The sequence below is a fragment of the Hoplias malabaricus genome, chromosome 3, assembly GCF_029633855.1.
Source record: "Hoplias malabaricus isolate fHopMal1 chromosome 3, fHopMal1.hap1, whole genome shotgun sequence".
NCBI classification, from domain to species: domain Eukaryota; kingdom Metazoa; phylum Chordata; class Actinopteri; order Characiformes; family Erythrinidae; genus Hoplias; species Hoplias malabaricus.
In genome coordinates, this window is record NC_089802.1 from 5,877,158 (window position 1) to 5,898,974 (window position 21,817).

General features: G+C 46.8%; 1 protein-coding gene across 3 annotated transcripts in view; it reads left to right on the top strand.

The window, feature by feature from the left end:
- The first annotated feature begins 247 nt into the window (after nt 1-247).
- c3h10orf90 (chromosome 3 C10orf90 homolog) overlaps nt 248-21,817 on the top strand; it is a 32,668-nt gene continuing 11,098 nt past the window's right edge. For 2 of the 3 annotated variants that reach the window (XR_010801955.1, XM_066666130.1), the window contains exons 1-6: nt 248-365; nt 6,191-6,263; nt 9,014-9,087; nt 14,612-15,923; nt 16,935-17,090; nt 21,475-21,632. Coding sequence is in view for 2 of the 3 variants with exons in the window: in XM_066666130.1 (XP_066522227.1) it covers nt 261-365; nt 6,191-6,263; nt 9,014-9,087; nt 14,612-15,923; nt 16,935-17,090; nt 21,475-21,632 (1,878 nt within the window). In the remaining variant the exon portion in view is untranslated. Of the gene's footprint in view, nt 366-6,190; nt 6,264-8,134; nt 8,446-9,013; nt 9,088-14,611; nt 15,924-16,934; nt 17,091-21,474; nt 21,633-21,817 lie in introns of those variants that run through there. The other variant, XM_066666129.1, reaches the window with a different exon arrangement.

Sequence of the window (21,817 nt, forward strand, 5' to 3'; positions counted from 1 at the left end):
AGGCTCGACCCCGTCAACAGCAGGGTGCTGCAGGTGTTGACCGAACTGCGTCCATGCCTGTTCTTCCAAACACGATACTCACTGGAGCTGTACATTCCCCAAACTACCCCTATCCCCGAAAATGGGAGTGGAAACCCAGTATGAGCCCAAGCCTGGGACATAGCTCTGTTGACAGTGTGGACTCACTGTGCTCTCAGTCTGGACTGGAGACCCGAGACAGGGCTCAGATAAAGCTGGCACCCAGTGCTGAGAAGGCCAAGATGTGCTACTTGGCTCCAGTCAGGATTGGCTGGCTGCCCATTCAGAGACGTGTGGTCATGACCAACAGCCCTACCACTGCACATCACCATGGTAACACCAGCCAGGTAAGAGACTCCATGTTGGAGGCTATAGTCTTGTGCAAAATTTTGCCCACCTTTGCTGTGAAATAAGACCGACCTGTTCTTTTTTGTGGACGGATAAAGCCAAAACTCATGAGTAAACAAGCCGTACTGATTCAACGTTGCATCTTTCATAGAGTGCAGCAGACACTTTAGAATAACCCCACCCCATCGTCTGAGTGTCAGAGTGAGGGGTATTTAATTCTGTAAAACATTGGTATCTAGTGATGTAGCTTTGCCAGGCTTTTAGTGCTATAAAGTTAGTAATAAATCAGCTGAGAGTAATACGTCAGCTGAGATACAGTATGTTTACTTCTTTAGTTTTGTACTAGCGCTGGAAGGCTACTGTCTCAATAAAGGGACATGTCTAGAGCACCTGCCTAAATTACTGCACATCTAAGATGACTATAAGAATCCTTTAACTAAATCTGTGCACATTAGCCCCAGTGCAGAGCTTTGGGAAAAGGGAGAAAACTGTGTAAACTTCTAAACTCAGAAATGTTCCTAGATTTGTCAGCAGCCCTCCAATTCTTCCCAATGTTTGTGTCTCTGTTACGCCCCCAAGCTGCAAAATAGCCTCCACTCTGCTCTACAGAGAGACACATTCAAAATAAATCACTCTCCTACTCCACTCAGGTTTGATTTACTGCAGCCTGCAGAGTTCTCTCAATCAGGGAAGTGAAGAGGGGAAGAGGGAGAAATGGGTAGAGATGAAAGAGAGTGGGAAAAGTGAGTGAGAGAGAGAGGATGAGCAAATGAGAGAAGTGGAGAGGGAGTAAGAAAGAAATCAAATATATCTGGCAAACAGGCAAATGCTGCAAGTGTCTGAGATAAAAAAATAAAAAAAATTTAAAAGAAGGCTGAGTCAGCGCAGAGCAAGTAGAATAGCCATTAGTCCTGACCCAGCTGCATCCGAACCAGCACCGGCAGAGGAGAGCAGACACACTGGATCCACACAGGTGTGAGGATGACCTTTTTGTTTTGAGTTTCGCTCTCACACTCAAATACGATTACTGAAACACAGTTCCCATTTTCAGAACGATTAGCTCAAAGCCCAAAACACAGTTTGCAGTGCAATCAACACATTTTGCCTCCAGAACGCCTGAAGAAACCCAGCACCTTTGACCAAAACAAAGTGATCAAGGCAAAAAGTGCAACAGATCAGAACATCAACAAGCATAACAGGTCTTTGTCCAAAAAGGACCCAAAATAAACATCATTAAAAAATGTTCACACCTCAGCACTACAAGACTCATTCATTCATTAATTATCTGTAAGCGCTTATCTAGTTCAGGGTCGCGGTGGGTCCAGAGCCTACCTGGAATCATTGGGCGCAAGGCAGGAATACCCCCTGGAGGGGGCGCCAATCCTTCACAGGGCAACACAGACACACATTTACTCATACAATCACACCTACGGATACTTTTGAGTCGCCAATCCACCTACCAACGTGTGTTTTTGGAAACCGGAGCACCCGGAGGAAACCCACGGAGACACAGGGAGAACACATCACATTCCTCACAGACAGTCACCCGGAGGAAACCCACGCAGACAGAGAGAGAACACACCACACTCCTCACAGACAGTCTCCCGGAGGAAACCCACGCAGACACAGGGAGAACACACCACACTCCTCACAGACAGTCACCCAGAGGAAACCCACGCAGACACAGGGAGAACACACCACACTCCTCACAGACAGTCACCCGGAGGAAACCCACGCAGACACAGGGTGAACACACCACACTCCTCACAGACAGTCACCTGGAGGAAACCCACACAGACACAGGGAGAACACACCACACTCCTCACAGACAGTCACCCGGAGGAAACCCACGCAGACACAGGGAGAACACACCACACTCCTCACAGACAGTCACCCGGAGGAAACCCACGCAGACACAGGGAGAACAGACCACACTCCTCATAGACAGTCACCCGGAGGAAACCCACGCAGACACAGGGAGAACACACCACACTCCTCACAGACAGTCACCCGGAGGAAACCCACGCAGACACAGGGAGAACACACCACACTCCTCACAGACAGTCACCCGGAGGAAACCCACGCAGACACAGGGAGAACACACCACACTCCTCACAGACAGTCACCCGGAGAAAACCCACGCAGACACAGGGAGAACACACCACACTCCTCACAGACAGTCACCCAGAAGAAACCCACGCAGACACAGGGAGAACACACCACACTCCTCACAGACAGTCACCCGGAGGAAACCCACGCAGACGCAGGGAGAACACACCACACTCCTCACAGACAGTCACCCAGAAGAAACCCACGCAGACACAGGGAGAACACACCACACTCCACACAGACAGTCACCTGGAGGAAACCCACGCAGACACAGAGAGAACACACCACACTCCTCACAGACAGTCACCCGGAGGAAACCCACGCAGACACAGGGAGAACACACCACACTCCTCACAGACAGTCACCCGGAGGAAACCCACGCAGACACAGGGAGAACACACCACACTCCTCACAGACAGTCACCCGGAGGAAACCCACGCAGACACAGGGAGAACACACCACACTCCTCACAGACAGTCACCCGGAGGAAACCCACGCAGACACAGGGAGAACACACCACACTCCTCACAGACAGTCTCCCGGAGGAAACCCACGCAGACACAGAGAGAACACACCACACTCCTCACAGACAGTCACCCGGAGGAAACCCACACAGACACAGGGAGAACACACCACACTCCTCACAGTCACCCGGAGGAAACCCACGCAGACACAGGGAGAACACACCACACTCCTCACAGACAGTCACCCGGAGGAAACCCACGCAGACACAGGGAGAACACACCACACTCCTCACAGACAGTCACCCGGAGAAAACCCACGCAGACACAGGGAGAACACACCACACTCCTCACAGACAGTCACCCAGAAGAAACCCACGCAGACACAGGGAGAACACACCACACTCCTCACAGACAGTCACCCGGAGGAAACCCACGCAGACGCAGGGAGAACACACCACACTCCTCACAGACAGTCACCCAGAAGAAACCCACGCAGACACAGGGAGAACACACCACACTCCACACAGACAGTCACCTGGAGGAAACCCACGCAGACACAGAGAGAACACACCACACTCCTCACAGACAGTCACCCGGAGGAAACCCACGCAGACACAGGGAGAACACACCACACTCCTCACAGACAGTCACCCGGAGGAAACCCACGCAGACACAGGGAGAACACAGCACACTCCTCACAGACAGTCACCCGGAGGAAACCCACGCAGACACAGGGAGAACACACCACACTCCTCACAGACAGTCACCCGGAGGAAACCCACGCAGACACAGGGAGAACACACCACACTCCTCACAGACAGTCTCCCGGAGGAAACCCACGCAGACACAGAGAGAACACACCACACTCCTCACAGACAGTCACCCGGAGGAAACCCACGCAGACACAGGGAGAACACACCACACTCCTCACAGACAGTCACCCGGAGGAAACCCACGCAGACACAGGGAGAACACACCACACTCCTCACAGACAGTCACCCGGAGAAAACCCACGCAGACACAGGGAGAACACACCACACTCCTCACAGACAGTCACCCAGAAGAAACCCACGCAGACACAGGGAGAACACACCACACTCCTCACAGACAGTCACCCGGAGGAAACCCACGCAGACGCAGGGAGAACACACCACACTCCTCACAGACAGTCACCCAGAAGAAACCCACGCAGACACAGGGAGAACACACCACACTCCACACAGACAGTCACCTGGAGGAAACCCACGCAGACACAGAGAGAACACACCACACTCCTCACAGACAGTCACCCGGAGGAAACCCACGCAGACACAGGGAGAACACACCACACTCCTCACAGACAGTCACCCGGAGGAAACCCACGCAGACACAGGGAGAACACACCACACTCCTCACAGACAGTCACCCGGAGGAAACCCACGCAGACACAGGGAGAACACACCACACTCCTCACAGACAGTCACCCGGAGGAAACCCACGCAGACACAGGGAGAACACACCACACTCCTCACAGACAGTCTCCCGGAGGAAACCCACGCAGACACAGAGAGAACACACCACACTCCTCACAGACAGTCACCCGGAGGAAACCCACACAGACACAGGGAGAACACACCACACTCCTCACAGTCACCCGGAGGAAACCCACGCAGACACAGGGAGAACACACCACACTCCTCACAGACAGTCACCCGGAGGAAACCCACGCAGACACAGGGAGAACACACCACACTCCTCACAGACAGTCACCCGGAGAAAACCCACGCAGACACAGGGAGAACACACCACACTCCTCACAGACAGTCACCCAGAAGAAACCCACGCAGACACAGGGAGAACACACCACACTCCTCACAGACAGTCACCCGGAGGAAACCCACGCAGACGCAGGGAGAACACACCACACTCCTCACAGACAGTCACCCAGAAGAAACCCATGCAGACACAGGGAGAACACACCACACTCCACACAGACAGTCACCTGGAGGAAACCCACGCAGACACAGAGAGAACACACCACACTCCTCACAGACAGTCACCCGGAGGAAACCCACGCAGACACAGGGAGAACACACCACACTCCTCACAGACAGTCACCCGGAGGAAACCCACGCAGACACAGGGAGAACACACCACACTCCTCACAGACAGTCACCCGGAGGAAACCCACGCAGACACAGGGAGAACACACCACACTCCTCACAGACAGTCACCCGGAGGAAACCCACGCAGACACAGGGAGAACACACCACACTCCTCACAGACAGTCTCCCGGAGGAAACCCACGCAGACACAGAGAGAACACACCACACTCCTCACAGACAGTCACCCGGAGGAAACCCACACAGACACAGGGAGAACACACCACACTCCTCACAGTCACCCGGAGGAAACCCACGCAGACACAGGGAGAACACACCACACTCCTCACAGACAGTCACCCGGAGGAAACCCACACAGACACAGGGAGCTTCACCACTGTGCCGCCACACTACAAGACTCAGAAGTGTCTTATTATGAAAGCATGTGAAGACCCGATACAGTATGACAATACGTAACAGATGCTCTCAGATATTTGTTTGCTTCTCTTTATTGTAAACAGCATCGCTTGCTTTCATTTTCATGAGAATTATACTTCTTCATTTATATTCATGCACTGTACTGTTTCACTTGGTTTTCATATTTAACTGCAGTATTCGACCTGTGAAAGGAAAACCTTTTGGGAAGACTCTTGATGTTCATAAGACATTGGAGTTAAAACTAAACAAAAGATTTCCTTTTCAGTCCACTTTTAAAACCCAAGACTATTGTAATGAGTCTGGACCATGTCTAAATGGAACCGAGGCCAAAAATCAAAATACTAAAGACATTTTGTGCTATTAAAATCAATTATATTATTAAAAAATTGATTACATTCTCATGTATTTGGCCCACATTTAAACTTAATTTATTTTCTATGTCAATGGATTCATGTCGGACTCCAGTTCCCAGAAAGTAGGAAAATACAAAAATATTGATTTGGTCTGTCAAGACCAGAGATAACATTAAGTGAGAAGAATGGCCATGAACAAACACAGCCTGAATACAAATGTCATCAAATCCAAGACAAGCCCTAGGCATCTGAAGAAGTCTCGCCTCAAATCTGGAATTTGAAGCCAAACTGCAGGCCTCCATCTCTTACCAGAATCAATAAGCCACTCTTTAAAGGATGCTTAGTTACCTGAATGTTACAGGAATGACGTTTCTTTCAGGTGAAGCTGAAGCCTCCCATCACGCCTGTAATAAGCAGCGGTCCTGTCAGAACATCTGGATCAGACACAGGAGGTAGGCAGTGCTTTATGAAACACGCCACTGAGACACGGTTCATTGAATGATTGAAGTAAAGACCAACTTAAAATGCCTGTCAGTTCTTTCTCACACTCTGTCCTTGATGTTATATCTGCATCGCTATAAAAGTTAAGTACAGTGTAAAAAGGATTTGCCGTTTTAATTTAAAGTGTAGGCACCCTGTCAGCATTTGTGGTCACCAAACTTCAACAAAGTGAAGTCAAAGAACAATAAACAGTGGGTTACACTCTGTGATCTTAGTCGAGGTTTAATAAAAAACGCATTTTAAGACGGCAAAGTTGCCCTATTCTTTAAAGTTAAAACCCTTAATCATTTTTACAGTGCAGTAAAAAAAAATCAATACTTCAATTACTTTAGGAAATATTTGAAATAATTCAGGGGAAATCATTGCTGTGATTAATTTGAATGGCTTCCTATGGATTAGGACATTTGAGACATACATCATTCTGCTGAAAGGGAGAGAAAAGAGTAAAGATGAAATATGCTCTGATTACAGTTAAAAAAAAAAACAATGTTTTAATTTCTTGTGAATGAGCTGTTACAGGGTACAGAGCTCAAATCAAGTGGATCAGTGTAATGTGTGTGACAGCGCAAGCCCTGATTTGTCCCTCTTGTGCGTTTAGAACTGGCAGCCGGTGTGTTGTATGCAGGTTGAGATTATCATAATGACTAATTCATATCGGCTCATACACAGTGATTACTGTACAGAGATACACTTTTTACTGACACTAGGTGCAATAAGTCAATCAAAGGGCATCATATGGTTCCCTAAACACTGAAGACCCCATGCATTTTTTATGCAGCGTCAGGAACACAGTCGCGCACAGAAAGCTCCGGATCTTCACATAGAAATTGGTAAAAATGACTGTGCTGTTGCCAACAGCAACATGCATTCCTTATGTAACTTTATTTGGCATCAAATGTGATGTAGCAGCTTTCATTGGCTTACTTTGCTTGTTTGTTTTCAGCACGGTATGGGGCTCATTGGTTTTATGTGGATAAAGGAGTCTACTGTGATTTGTCTGCCATCTTTTCAGGTTTGAAGAGGGAAATGTGTTCTGTGTTGTTTGTATTCACACAATCCTTCACCCCTCTTAGGGCTCATTCCAATTAAATTCACTTCAGAAAATAAAGTAACAGAATGAACCCTTAGATTCGATGTAGAGGCTGAAGGAGAGGTGCAAGATCAACAGCGCCCCCTATGACTCTGGGTGTCTAACTAACGATACAGAAGCATTTAGCCTTGTTTAGCAATTAGCCTTGTTTAGCAATTAGCGTAGCAAGTGTGTTGATAACATGGCACTGTATTAGCAGCAGTGTGGAAAAGATGCTGTGGCTAGCTTTGCATGTCTTGGAGGGCTGTGATTGTGGGAGTTTTAGCTAAACAGTGGAACTGAGAAGCGGCTAAATTAGGAAGGGATTTGGATACAATTCTGACAAAATAAAAGCAAGAACAGGCTGTTGTTTTTAACTTAAAGGATTATCAGTAGGTGTTTACTGGTTCGAGGATGGCAGGCTTGGAGTCACACACTCGGGTGCTCTTTAATCACAATGTTAAGGAGCACAGCAGCTGCTGGTTACTCCACCACTTGCCTTTAAGTGTTTACTGTGGAAATGAAGATTGCTAATGTGTTAGCCCCCCACCCTCTCTCTCTCTCTCTCTCTCTCTTTCTCCATATAGTTTATACTAAAAGACTGGAGGGATATTTTGGTGTGTGTGTGTGTTTTCAGGTACTTAGTCAGCTCTCCAAGCATAAGCAGTGTCATTAACTCATGTTGAGTGGCTAGCGGCTAATGTAGTGATGATTAGCGCGGGCTGCCTCTGTCACTCAGGAGTACACAGGGTTGTCAGGTCTACTTCTTTTTAATCCTTACATCCCCCTTTCCTTAACCTTAAGGAGAAACAAATTACCCCAGCCCCTAAAACCACATCTGAACTATTTACACAAGTCCAGGCCTTCATCAGTACAGAGTGGGAAGTTGCTTCCTCCCCCAGGCCATGTGACTGATAAGTGTTCACTAATGCAAACCGTGATTTTAAAACAAACAAACAAACAAAAACCCAATGCTGTCAGTCAATGGCAGGGGCATGTCACCATGGCAACCAGGACCCAGCGCACTCCATCATTCAGATGCAAACAACTCTCTCATGCATCAGGTGAAAAGTGTTCCCGCTCGCCTTATCTTTCTTTTACTTTCCTCTCATTGCTCATTGATTCTGTTTCTCTTTCTCCTTTTCTTTCACTCTCTCTCTTCTCCTTTCTGTTTCCTCGTTTGCTTTCTTCTCCCTTGCCCTGTCTGTGTTCCTCTTTTTCTTCATTACTCCCTTGCATTTTTACCCTCTTTATTCTAGTTTTTTCATCTTACTTTCTTTCTTTCGTCCTGTCTTTCACACGTAGTGCTCTCTCTTTCTCTCTCTCGCCCCTCTGTGAGTTTACAGTTATTATTTAAGTCTAAGTGTACACATATCCACTCTCCTGCCCTCTGCCTGTTATAGCTGAGGGTTGATGATGTAATATTGGCTTGGTCAACATAAGCAGTGCTCTGTTGTCTATGTAAACAGAGGCAGTGTAAGAGGGAAGGTGAGAGGAGTCAATAAGAGCTCTTGTAGTTCTCTCTCTCTCTCTCACACACACACACACACACACACACACAATGAAACGAATCTTTAATCCTGGACTAATACTCAACTGAATTGAGAGGGTTCTCTGTTCTCTCACACACAGCTCAGTGGAGTGGAGCCAGACTGTCTTCTGGAGCCCAGCAGCCCTGGAGGATCCCTGGACACGGTTCTACACAGGTAACTACATCTAAAACTCTCCACAGCTGTGTTCTTCACCACAGCTTTCAGGTCAGGACTGTATCCTAAAAGTGAATAGTAATTAACAGGAAAATTAAGATCCATGCTCTACATTAGAACATATGTCTTTCTTTATTCAACAAATAGGGAAAATGTTTGTAGAGGATATTTCTGTCACATCATTGTTGGCTTAATTTGCATTTAGAGGCTGTGTGCCAATGGAAGCCTTGAAGGAATTGTCAGAGGTGATGAAAGGCAGAAAATGGTTGGGGAAGTGCTGTAAATGGTTATGAGGAATCTTGAGCATATCCTCACCGTCTAAAGGAAAATGTGTATCTCCAAATGACCTTATCTTTCATTGGAAGTCAATGTAAAAGACTTTATTCAGCAGTGGCGATTGCTCTTAGCTCAGCTTCCCCTAAAATGTAAAAAAATAAGTGATCAAATATATACTGTTGTGTGTACATGTCATTGAATATATATGCACTACAACGCGCTCAACTTTTGTTCAAAATCAGCTTCTTATCACTGGTAAAGACACGGCTTTCCTCTCAATCATTCCCGCAGCTTCACAGTGCTTTAAACAGCGTGGGTGCTGAGCTTCCACAGAGTTCAATAGCGAAGCAGCGAAGTGCAGCGAAACGAGACGAGTGATTGGATAAATGCTGGGCTTTGTCCCGCCCATCGGACGCTCAGTGTCTCTGGGGGTCTATGGGGCAGTGGGCTGGCCTCGGCTGGCCCGGACACTCAGCTTCTGCATGATGATTGGATGATCTGTCTGAGGCTGAATCCCTTTTTGATTGACAGTGAAATGAGCGAATCAGCGATCCTTTGGTGTAAAGATCCGTGGGAGCACAGGCGGACACACTTCACATGGGCCAAGGCCGTTTAAGCAGCCTAGCTCTGCTGGCCATTGAGAGGACACCAGTCAAGTCCCTGGAAAAGACGCCTTGTTGGTACGACAGGGTCACAGATCATTTTCTTAAAAAGGAACGGAGGGTAGAATTTACGTATAAATAAACCGACACATTTTATGATGTAGGCCGAAATTGAGCTTCCCCTCCTTGAAAGACCAGCATCCGCCACTGTTATTCAAAGTCATTCTGGAGCATTTCTATTGGTCCATTCATCATGAATATGGACCAAAATGGAGATACATTGGAGTGCGACATGCTGAAGGTGTAGCTGGTGGTGTCTTTTTTTTACATAAATTATGAAATTAGCAAAAATTCAAAAGGACTGTTATTTAATCTGTATCTTCCGTCATGTCAAAAGGTCTTCTTTTTGGTTTGTTTATTTTTCTATCTATCAATATAGCGCCTTTCTAGACACCCAAGAACATCAATGCTCAGAACACTCAATCCACACACACACTGGCGAGAAGCGGCAACCAAACGCACACAGTGTACTCTCAACCAGGAACGACCCTCCACCTGGAGGACTGCATCAGGCACTAGGGTTTCACCCAGGACAGAGCGCCAATCCATATCTGGGCTCACACACATTCACTCACACATACAGACATTCATTCACTCACACACCATCACATCCATCACCTAAAGTTTGTGGGAGGAAACCGGAGCCCCCGGAGGAAACCCACGCAGACACGGGGAGAACATGGAAACGCCACCCAGATGGGATCCCAGCACTGAGAGGCCACTAAGCCACCGTGCCGCCCATTTTTCTACACAAACCAGACACATTGTACCAACTGTCCATTATACTGTGTTCACACGTGGAGATTAAAATTAATAATATAATAAAATAATATAATGTCACATTCTCATGAGTTAAATACTTCCTGGTCGTTATTGGTAACTCCAAAATGAAATCGAAACACATGCAAATATATCTGCAAACTGACTGTGACTCTATTTTCCAAATACTGCAACAAATATAGAGCTAAACTTTGCTGTTTCAAAGCTCTTTTTTAAAACTGATTTTCCAAATGGTACACACCTCATTTAGCTAATTATCAACCACTTTGTGAGCTGAATAAACTGGTCTAAAGATGGACACTATAAAGTGTAGAGAAACATACAGGCTCGCTTTATGCTGGCCAATTTAACCCTGTGTTGGTTCAGGATCAGCTGTATGCAGTCCATTCTTCCTGCACACACACACACACACACACACACACAGGTGTCTTTCTCTCTGCGGGTGTGAATGTGTGTGTGTCTGTGTCTGTGTGCATATGTGTTATATATTCTCAGCACGTTTTTGTTTGTTCTGATGTTCTCTCTCTCTCTCTCTCTCTCTCTCTCTCTCTCTCTCATTCCATTTCTTCTCATTCAGTGACACTATCCCTCATTCACCCTTTTTGACTTGTCCACCCCTCCCTGTGAAACATGTTCAGTCCAGGAGATGGGAGTAGAGAAAGAAGAGCAGGTTTTGGGAGGAAAAAAACAGGAAATGAGAGAAAAGGAGAGATAGGGCAGATGTAGCAAGTGGAGAGCGAGGATTAAAGCGGAGAAGGAAGAGGAGCCAGTGATGAAGGTGTGATGTTATAGTCAGACAGGGCACAGGGGAGGACCACTGTTGGATATTTGATTTTTGCAGGATTCTGTGGATGGTGGACAGCCATGGTTTCCTTTCTTTCAACCCTCAGCACAGTATGGTGTCAGGCTTCTGCAGAGAGAAAACAAACAGCAAATAGAAGGAGTGAAAAGACTGAAGGACTGAACAAGAAAGGGCAGTAAATCAAAACACAAAGTGTGAGGGAAAGATGTAGAAGCTGTTTTTTGAACCTACTTCAGAAATCAAAATTATATTTGATTATTGGACCTGGTCAGAAAATGTATAGCACAAAGAACTGATAGCAAAAATTTATTGTTATTGTTATAAAAGTTATTGTTACTGAAATTCATTCATACATTAATTCATAATGAATACATTCATTCATTCACTGTCTGTAACCGGCAGGAACACACCCTGGAGGGGGCGCCAGTCCTTCACAGAGCGACACACACTGACGCTTCTGAGTCACCAATCCACCTACCAACGTGTGTTTTTGGACCATGGGAGGAAACCGGAGCACCCGGAGGAAACCCACGCAGACACAGGGAGAACACACCACACTCCTCACAGACAGTCACCCGGAGGAAACCCACACAAACACAGAGAGAACACACCACACTCCTCACAGACAGTCATCCGGAGGAAACCCACACAGACACAGAGAGAACACACCACACTCCTCACAGACAGTCACCCGGAGGAAACCCACGCAGACACAGGGAGAACACACCACACTCCTCACAGACAGTCACCCGGAGGAAACCCACACAAACACAGAGAGAACACACCACACTCCTCACAGACAGTCATCCGGAGGAAACCCACACAGACACAGAGAGAACACACCACACTCCTCACAGACAGTCACCCGGAGGAAACCCACGCAGACACAGGGAGAACACACCACACTCCTCACAGACAGTCATCCGGAGGAAACCCACACAGACACAGAGAGAACACACCACACTCCTCACAGACAGTCACCCGGAGGAAACCCACACAGACACAGGGAGAACACACCACACTCTTCACAGACAGTCACCCGGAGGAAACCCACGCAGACACAGAGAGAACACACCACACTCCTCACAGACAGTCACCCGGAGGAAACCCACGCAGACACAGGGAGAACACACCACACTCCTCACAGACAGTCACCCAGAGGAAACCCACGCAGACACAGGGAGATCACACCAACTCCTCACAGACAGTCACCCGGAGGAAACCCACGCAGACACAGGGAGAACACACCACACTCCTCACAGACAGTCACCCGGAGGAAACCCACACAGACACAGAGAGAACACACCACACTCCTCACAGACAGTCACCCGGAGGAAACCCACACAGACACAGAGAGAACACACCACACTCCTCACAGACAGTCACCCGGAGGAAACCCACAGAGACACAGGGAGAACACACCACACTCTTCACAGACAGTCACCCGGAGGAAACCCACGCAGTCACAGAGAGAACACACCAACTCCTCACAGACAGTCACCCGGAGGAAACCCACGCAGACACAGGGAGAACACACCACACTCCTCACAGACAGTCACCAGGAGGAAACCCACAACAGTCCAGGGTTCCATTTTACTGAGGAATCCTTGAGCAAGACCCCTAACACTGCATGTGCCTACTCCTGTAAATTTATTGTAATTGTCCCTCTGGTTAAGAGAGTGTGCAAAATTGTAAATTTCAAATAGTATATAGGAATACATGCAAATAATAACAATGATGCACACAAACAGTTTCATTAATTCTTTGTGTAAACTATGGCATCTGTGATGAGTTATTTCACCCTTACCTTTATCCGGCGCTTCTCTACTGTACCATTGATTATCATGGAGAAGAACGTCAGAGTTTCCTTGTGTTCAGAACTGATTAATAACATAACAGAGGTCACTGGGAAGCTCCTGAATTCCAGCACTACAGACACTCGACTAAATAACATGCTTTTGAAACTGCAGCCATTGCACTGAGTAGCTGTTCTTATGAAACGTTATCCTGCTTTCCAAGACTGGAACACCATAAAGCAAACTGTATTACACAATAAAAACTCGTTCTAGTGTACAGTCGGGCCGGAGTCTATACAACACACACCATAACACTGCTAATATACAACCCTAGCTCTTCCTTTTGGAAAGCTAACCCCATCTCTGAAAGAACAATTATACAGATTTACAGCTTAATTTACAAAACGATGCAACGTTTTTCCCAGTGGCTAGTTTAATAAGAGCAGTGTTGCTGGTCACTTTATAATATGTATTACAGTCTTAGACTTTCAGAGAGACTAAATAATACACGTGGATCAATAACTCTACTATCTTCAGTCTTATTCCTGTGAGAGATCTGGATAGCCCAGTAATCACTGTCACTGTAACAGAGAGAGAGAGAGAGAGAGAGAGAAAGCTCTGTAGAAGGAGAAAACAGTTTTAAAGTAGAATATAGAATAGTGAGAAGTGAAAGTGGAAAGCTTTGTTGTGTGTGTTATTAGAAGACCAGATTCCCTTGGGTTTTCTGGGCTAACAGCGTCTGAGAGACTCCTGCTCTTTATCGGTTATGGTGTAGTAGGTCAGTGAGAATGACCCGCCGTTTTACTTTAGCTCCACACAGCACCTTAAAAATGTTGATGTGGAATTAGCCTACGGTAAACCCACCCACCTGCCCCTCCGCCTGACATTCATTAGGCAAAGCGTTGTTGCCGTGAAGTGCCGCGAATCGGAAATTGAGAAATAAAATCTCTTGTGATACTTAAGCAAATAATAAAGATGAGTTTTGGCTTCCAACTTAATTAAATTAGCCCTGAGCTCCCCTGACACTGGAGTGGTTGCCATGGCAACAGTGAAAGCCCCTTCAGGTCTTGGAAACAGTGGAATTGAATTTTTTGAGTGGGCTGGTTTCCGAGCCTGTGACTGCGTACGCGATCAGCGGAAATAAGCTCTTTTGTCCTCATAAAGTGCAAAGGTTTTAACTTTGTGTGAATCTCATTTTGCTCTGCCAGGCTGCTGGCTCAGGGAACTGCGCTCCAGCGGAGAGGGACCAGGACACGGCCCGTGACCCCTCCGGCAGGGGGCAGATGCCTCGCTCTCAGAACAGCAAGCTTCAACACAACAGCCTCCTGTGGACAAAAACAGCACCAGGGCAGAGAAGAGGCAGCATGCCCCAGTCATCTCCTTTCATACCCCCGCTTTCCGATGGCAGTCCTGATACCAAACACTGCAGCTCCATATCCTCCATCACCATTACTTCCAGGAGGGTCGTTCGGTCTTCCAGCCTGCCCGATACGAGCCTTCCTCCTCAGGCTGGCAGCCCTATGACCATAAACAGCCAGCAGACAGACCCTGCAAAGTTCCTAGAAACTCAGTACACAAGCCAGGTCCCTCCACATAGGAAAGCAGTGGTGGTCAAAGTTACAGAACATAAAGAAAGAAGCACAGCCTTTCAGCCGAGTGATAAAAAAAACACAGTGGATGCAGTCCCCTGTAATCAAACTCCTGGAGAAAACTCTTTTTCTAACTTGATAACTAGAAGGAGCCCTTGTCCTGCAATCTTTAACCTCAGCAGTACAGAGAACCGTACCCTCCCAGCCCTTGTAAATGAAACTACCAAAGATAACCTGGCACCAGGCATTTCCAGGGAGAGCCATTCCTCATCTCCCTCCAATCTGACCACTCCAGAAACCCATCATCCAGTGGTGCTTAGGAGAAAAGCCACTATAGTGAAGGTGGAGCACAGAGAGAGCGTGAGGAGGGAGTCCAAGGAGAGAGCGGAACACCGGCAAAGTTACACAGAAGGCTTCAGGGCCACCAGTTCTGTAACATACACAAGCAATCCATCACACACTAGCACTGCACCACCGCTGGCTAATGAACCCCAACTTGCTGGGTTTGAAAACCAAGCTCTCGGGTACGTCCAGCCAAGGAGAAGTAATGAGAAGGTAAAAGAACTCCATAGATCTACACTCTCCTTCCAGCTGAGTAGCCCATCTTCCAGATCCAACTGCTGGGAGGTTCTGAGGCCCCGCAGGCCTGCTAGCTGCTATGCTAGGATGTTTAGCCCCACTGAGCCAAGTACCGATGCTTCTGATCCTGGGTTTCAGAGCACGAGTTCAGCACTTCCCAAAAAGACAAATATTGACCCTCTGAGCTCCGGCGGCAGCGGCTCAAACAGGCGCTGGAGCACGGGCGGAGGGGCAGGGAGCCGTGACGAGATTTACCCAGGGAGAGACAGCACTGCTGGGGATGTAGGGCAAAGGCAGAAGGAGTCTACTCTCCTGGGGAACCAGCCGCCTTTGACTCTTATCAAAGTGCCAGGTAAGAAACCGACCCAGACGGTGCACACATGAGCGCATACAGATTTAGACCCACCTTATCTACTGTTTAGCTCTTATCAGCTACAATAGTTATTTGGGATCAAAGCTTATGCAATGAAAATGCAAGCTGGTTCTGTTACGAATGAGCCTGAAAAATCCCGCTCTCACATCCCCTGTGCTCTCAGGTTGTACAATTCCTATGTTCGCTTTGATGTATAATTGATGTGTATTACAGTGAGTGAGGGAGTGGAGATGAGAGTGAGGTTTTAATTGAAGTTACAACACAGCGGATGTGTGCATTGCTGACTTCTTTTCAAATAACAGGGCCCTGAAGCGGATCATTACCACACCTTCTCTCTCTCTCTCTCTCTTTCTCTCTCACTCTCATACACACACACACACACACACACTGTTTCTCTCATTTTCTCCTCTTTTCATTTTCCCACGCACCTCTTTGCATGCATAATCTATTGCAAGCCTGACTCCAGCAGTGCTGCAGTACTTCCTAGGGAAATTAACACTGCAATATCACAGGCAACAAATTTTGCAGCAGCCAGAGCAAACACACGCCTGCATGTAGACACATAATTAGCATGCCCATACTGTACTCACACAACTACCAATCACTGCACACATGCACGTTTACATATACAGTAACTGCGATTAGCACAGTCCTGTGTGTATAGCCTCTTCACCATCACAGGACATCACACACTCACCCAGCTCTTCTCGTACTCGCATCTGTGGTCAGTTTCGCACAGCCACTTCATTATTAACGTGTTTCTGGAACTGGGGGATTAGACTGAAGCACCCAGAGGAAACCCACACAGATACAGGGAAAACACTGAAAAACGTCTGACAGACAAGGAAGCAAGAATTGAAACCACAGGACTCTGGAGCAGTGTAACAGCAGCGCTACATGTTGCACCCCCAGAATGATGTTCTTTCACCACTGAGGTGCTTCTCACAGTGAGTCTGTGGTCAGGTTTTTATTGTTTTTGTTTTCCCTCAGAAAGCTCAACCAACGCCGCCTATGATGCCGTAATGGCTCTGAACGCAGCTGCAGTTATAGCCAACATCAAGAAGCACAGCCAGCAGAGAAAGAGAGCTCAGACCCATAGCAGCATCAAGAGAGAAGTAGCGCCATTATCTCAGAGTAAACCTGCAGGTAACATCTGATTTTCTGTGTCATTTCTTTTCTGTCGTCATATTTGCATTGTTAAATATCCCTAATGTAAACGTGATTATTAAATATGTGAACAAATTTGTTGAACCCCTCCATGAAACAAATAAATAAATAAATAACCTACAATTGTCTCAGAAATAACTTTGCATTCAAATGAATCTTTATTTAAAATGTAATTGTATTTATTTTCATTTCAATACAATAGCTGTTTTCCCCCCACTATCTTTAGAGGTAATCATTGAAAGAGTTTTCTGCACCTGTCCACAATTGCATTGGGCCACTCCCTCTGAGCAAACTGCTCTATCTGTGTCAGGTTTAAAGGTGTCTTCTCGAGACGTTCGACAGGATTCAGATCAGGGCTCACAAAGGCCACCTCAGAATAGTCCAGTGTTCTGTTGTTTGCCGTTCTTGGGTGCTTTTAGCTGTGTGTGTTTGAGTCATTATCCTGTCGAAGGACCCATGACCTGCGACTGTGAGAGAGCTTTCTGAGGCTCGGCAGTGCCTTTCACTCCAGAATGCGATGATAGTCTTGAGATTTCATGGTGTCCTGCACAGATCCAAGGCACCCTCTGCCAGATGCAGCAAAGAGGCCCAAAAAACATGACTAAGCCTCCCTCATGTGTCACGGTGGGTATGGTGTGTGTGTCTATTTTAACATTTTTCCTTCGCCAATGAAGTCGTCTGGGGTTTCTTCTTTGGAGCCCACTTTCGCTGAAAAGTAACAGATGGTAGATGTACCTTGACCTTGGAGTTCAGCTTGTAATTTCTTCCCTTGACTCTTCTCTTCCATTCACACTTCTGTTTAATCTTGGGTCAGTTTTCTCTTTCGGCTGCATCTAGGGAAGTAGGCCACGGTCCCCTTGACCTTAAACTTCCTAATAATATTTGCAGCTGTAGACACAGACATTTCAAGCTTGTTGGAGGTGGACTTATAGCTTTTATATTTGACATGATTGTGTAGAATATATTCTCTGATCCATGTTCGCTGTAGGGTGGCTTGGTGGTGCAGCAGGTAGTGTCGCAGTCACACAGCTCCAGGGACCTGGAGGTTGTGGGTTCCATTCCCGCTCCGGGTGACTGTCTGTGAGGAGTGTGGTGTGTTCTCCCTGTGTCTGCGTGGGTTTCCTCCGGGTGACTGTCTGTGAGGAGTGTGGTGTGTTCTCCCTGTGTCTGCGTGGGTTTCCTCCGGGTGACTGTCTGTGAGGAGTTTGGTGTGTTCTCCCTGTGTCTGCGTGGGTTTCCTCCGGGTGACTGTCTGTGAGGAGTGTGGTGTGTTCTCCCTGCGTCTGCGTGGGTTTCCTCCGGGTGACTGTCTGTGAGGAGTTTGGTGTGTTCTCCCTGTGTCTGCGTGGGTTTCCTCCGGGTGACTGTCTGTGAGGAGTGTGGTGTGTTCTCCCTGCGTCTGCGTGGGTTTCCTCCGGGTGACTGTCTGTGAGGAGTGTGGTGTGTTCTCCCTGCGTCTGCGTGGATTTCCTCCGGGTGACTGTCTGTGAGGAGTGTGGTGTGTTCTCCCTGCGTCTGTGTGGGTTTCCTCCGGGTGACTGTCTGTGAGGAGTGTGGTGTGTTCTCCCTGCGTCTGTGTGGGTTTCCTCCGGGTGACTGTCTGTGAGGAGTGTGGTGTGTTCTCCCTGTATCTGTGTGGGTTTCCTCCGGGTGACTGTCTGTGAGGAGTGTGGTGTGTTCTCCCTGTGTCTGTGTGGGTTTCCTCCGGGTGACTGTCTGTGAGGAGTTGATGTGTTCTCCCAGTGTCCGCGTGGGTTTCCTCCGGGTGCTCCGGTTTCCTCCCACGGTCCAAATACACACGTTGGTAGGTGGATTGGCGACTCAAAAGTATCCGTAGGTGTGAGTGTGTGAGTGAATGTGTGTGTGTCTGTGTTGCCCTGTGAAGGACTGGCGCCCCCTCCAGGGTGTATTCCCACCTTGCGCCCAATGATTCCAGGTAGGCTCTGGACCCACCGCGACCCTGAACTGGATAAGCGCTTACAGATAATGAATGAATGAATGAATGTTTGCTCCGTGTTCGTTCCAATACACTGCATGTCTGATTATAAGACTGAAATCATTTAACACTAATTAAAGAAAACGTAAAGAAATATTACTATAAAAAAATTTATTTATCATTTTTCGAGGGATATCCCCAAGTCGGTCCAGACCCATTTAGAATATCTTTGTAGAAAAAGCAATGACTGATCCCTTTTCACACGGGATTTGCTTCACTTTGTGACATACCAAAGCACGCATTTATAGATGAGTAAATTGCTTTTAATTTCACCGCTTTTCAGGACGAATGAATCATGTTTCAATGAGCTGTTAGAGTACCAACAAATTTGCCTATATCTGTATATACCACCATTGTTTCCAATTGCGGCCTATTCATAATCTGTGAATAAGAAATAAACAGCAGTGTACTGCCTTAGCACAGAAGGAAGAATAGCATGGAGCTCAGTCGATGCTGTGATAATGTTTAGACAGATGTAAATACACCCACTTATATTCCAGCCTTCAAGATGCTATTAACAACACAGGCACAAGAGGAAAGCTATCTTTATCACTATTGTGCCCACATTCAGATCTAAACTGACGCTAGCGAGAGGCTAGAACCGGTCAAGACTTACATTAGATCAGTCCCATTATGAGTTATTCTAAATCCACAGCTCAACAGATGTAGCTTTTAAAAGGAGACAGGAAGGACACGACATACACTGATGCTATTTAATTCATTCATTCATTATTAACTTAAGGTTAATTATTTAACTGACCTTTAAATGTTAATTCAGATTTAATGAGTGTGAAAGTAGGATTAACTATGTTTAAGCAGAACAAGCAGCACAGATTCCTTTACCTGTTTTACTCTTAACGCTTCTCGTGTATGAATCTAAGGCTTGTGTTGTTGAGGTTAAAAGTGTGGCTTAAAAAAACACGGGTTAGAAAATTGTCTGGACATTAAGTGACCTCTGGCTCTGACCCTGTCATGAGAGAGATAACAAATGTGCATAATGCTGGTAAAAGTAGTATTGGATTAGAGCAGTTCAGCTTAGTTCAAGAAGTCTATTTGATGCGTAAAAAAAAAGTGATGCATTGAATTCACTCAATTCAAATATGCATATAATTCCCACATGAATAAAATATGCTGCATAAGCACAAGAACTGCCAAGCGTTGTAAAGTCTACGACAAACTTGTGTTGATGTGATGTATTCTTGGGGGAGCAGTGATGGGCTAAGCATTAGAGAAGGGGCCTGGGGACCTAGAGGGAGTCACGGCACTGTCTCCTCCCTCAACATCCATGGCTGACACTGGAATGATGGGTTACCTTCTGCACAACCATTACCTGAGCTGAGGGTTAAATTGTACTGTCACGTCCTGTTTGTTTTCCTAGCCATGTGCTCATTTAGCACATGGCTCTGTTTATTCTTTCTGTTTCTGCCCTAGCTCCGCCCTCTCGTCTCCTTTGTAGTCCTGCTCTCTCGTTATTGTCCCCAGGTGTTCCTTGTCAGTGCTCTGTGTATATATAGTCCCTTTGTTTCAGTGTTCCCTTGTCGGTTCCTGTGTGTGTAGATCTGTTTCTTTGTCTGTTTTCTCACACGTTACCACCAGTTCACAGTTATGTTCCTGTTCTAGTTATGTTCCCTGAGTTCTTGTTTGTTTTCTTGCCTCCCTGCTCTTGTTTGTTGGGTGTTTGCCTTAGTTTTGGTTTAATAAAGCTTCCTTGCGTGTACGTCCACCTCCTCATCCTCCTTCAACTGTGACAGAAGAACCGACCAGGGAACACTGAAACAAAGGGACTATACATACACAGAGCACTGACAAGGAACACCTGGGGACAATAACGAGAGGGCAGGACTACAAAGGAGACTCTGAGACTCTGACGAGAGGGCGGAGCTAAGGCGGGACTAGGGCGGAGACAGGAAGAATAAACAGAGCCGTGTGCTATAAGAGCACATGGCTAGGAAAACAAACACAGGACGTGACAGTAGAGCCATAATGAGCAGGCAGTTAAACCCTGGTTCAATAAGGTGTGATAAGAGCATTAAAAACCCCATCAAAAAAGCTTCAGTCTGTCGACTTATTGCTTAATAAATCCATAATGAACAACCTCAATGATTTTGAGCTATTGACTTTAAAAATGTATTACTTTTATAACTTTTAAAGACTTAGTGGAATTGGTACAAGGGCCTTAAAATGCCCCCTACACCAGCGTCTCACTAATATCTGTTACCATCTGGAAATGATGCCTATATTTGGATCTAGTAATGCAATGTATTACTTCTGTCACAGCAGCTACTGACACTAATCCATGCTGATGAAAGCAGACCGTCCTGAGATTTGTCTAACAGAATATTATTCATGTGTGTGATCTCACATCAGAGTCTGGTGGGGGTGATAAAGTGAGTAATGGTGAGCTGGGGTCAGAAGTGTCCCTCCCTCTGGAAACTGAGACCGCAGCGTGTGTGAGACATTGGCATGCAGAGTTTGTCCCGTTTCAGAACACAGACAAGTCTTCATCAAATATAAACACACTCAGTGTAAGTCAAGACAAACTAGAGGCACTACATTAATGAAACACACACGCACACACACACGCATACACACGCACACACACGCATACACACGCACACACATGCACATACACACAAATACACACGCACATGCACACACATGCACATACACACATATACACACAAACATGCACACACATGCACACACATGC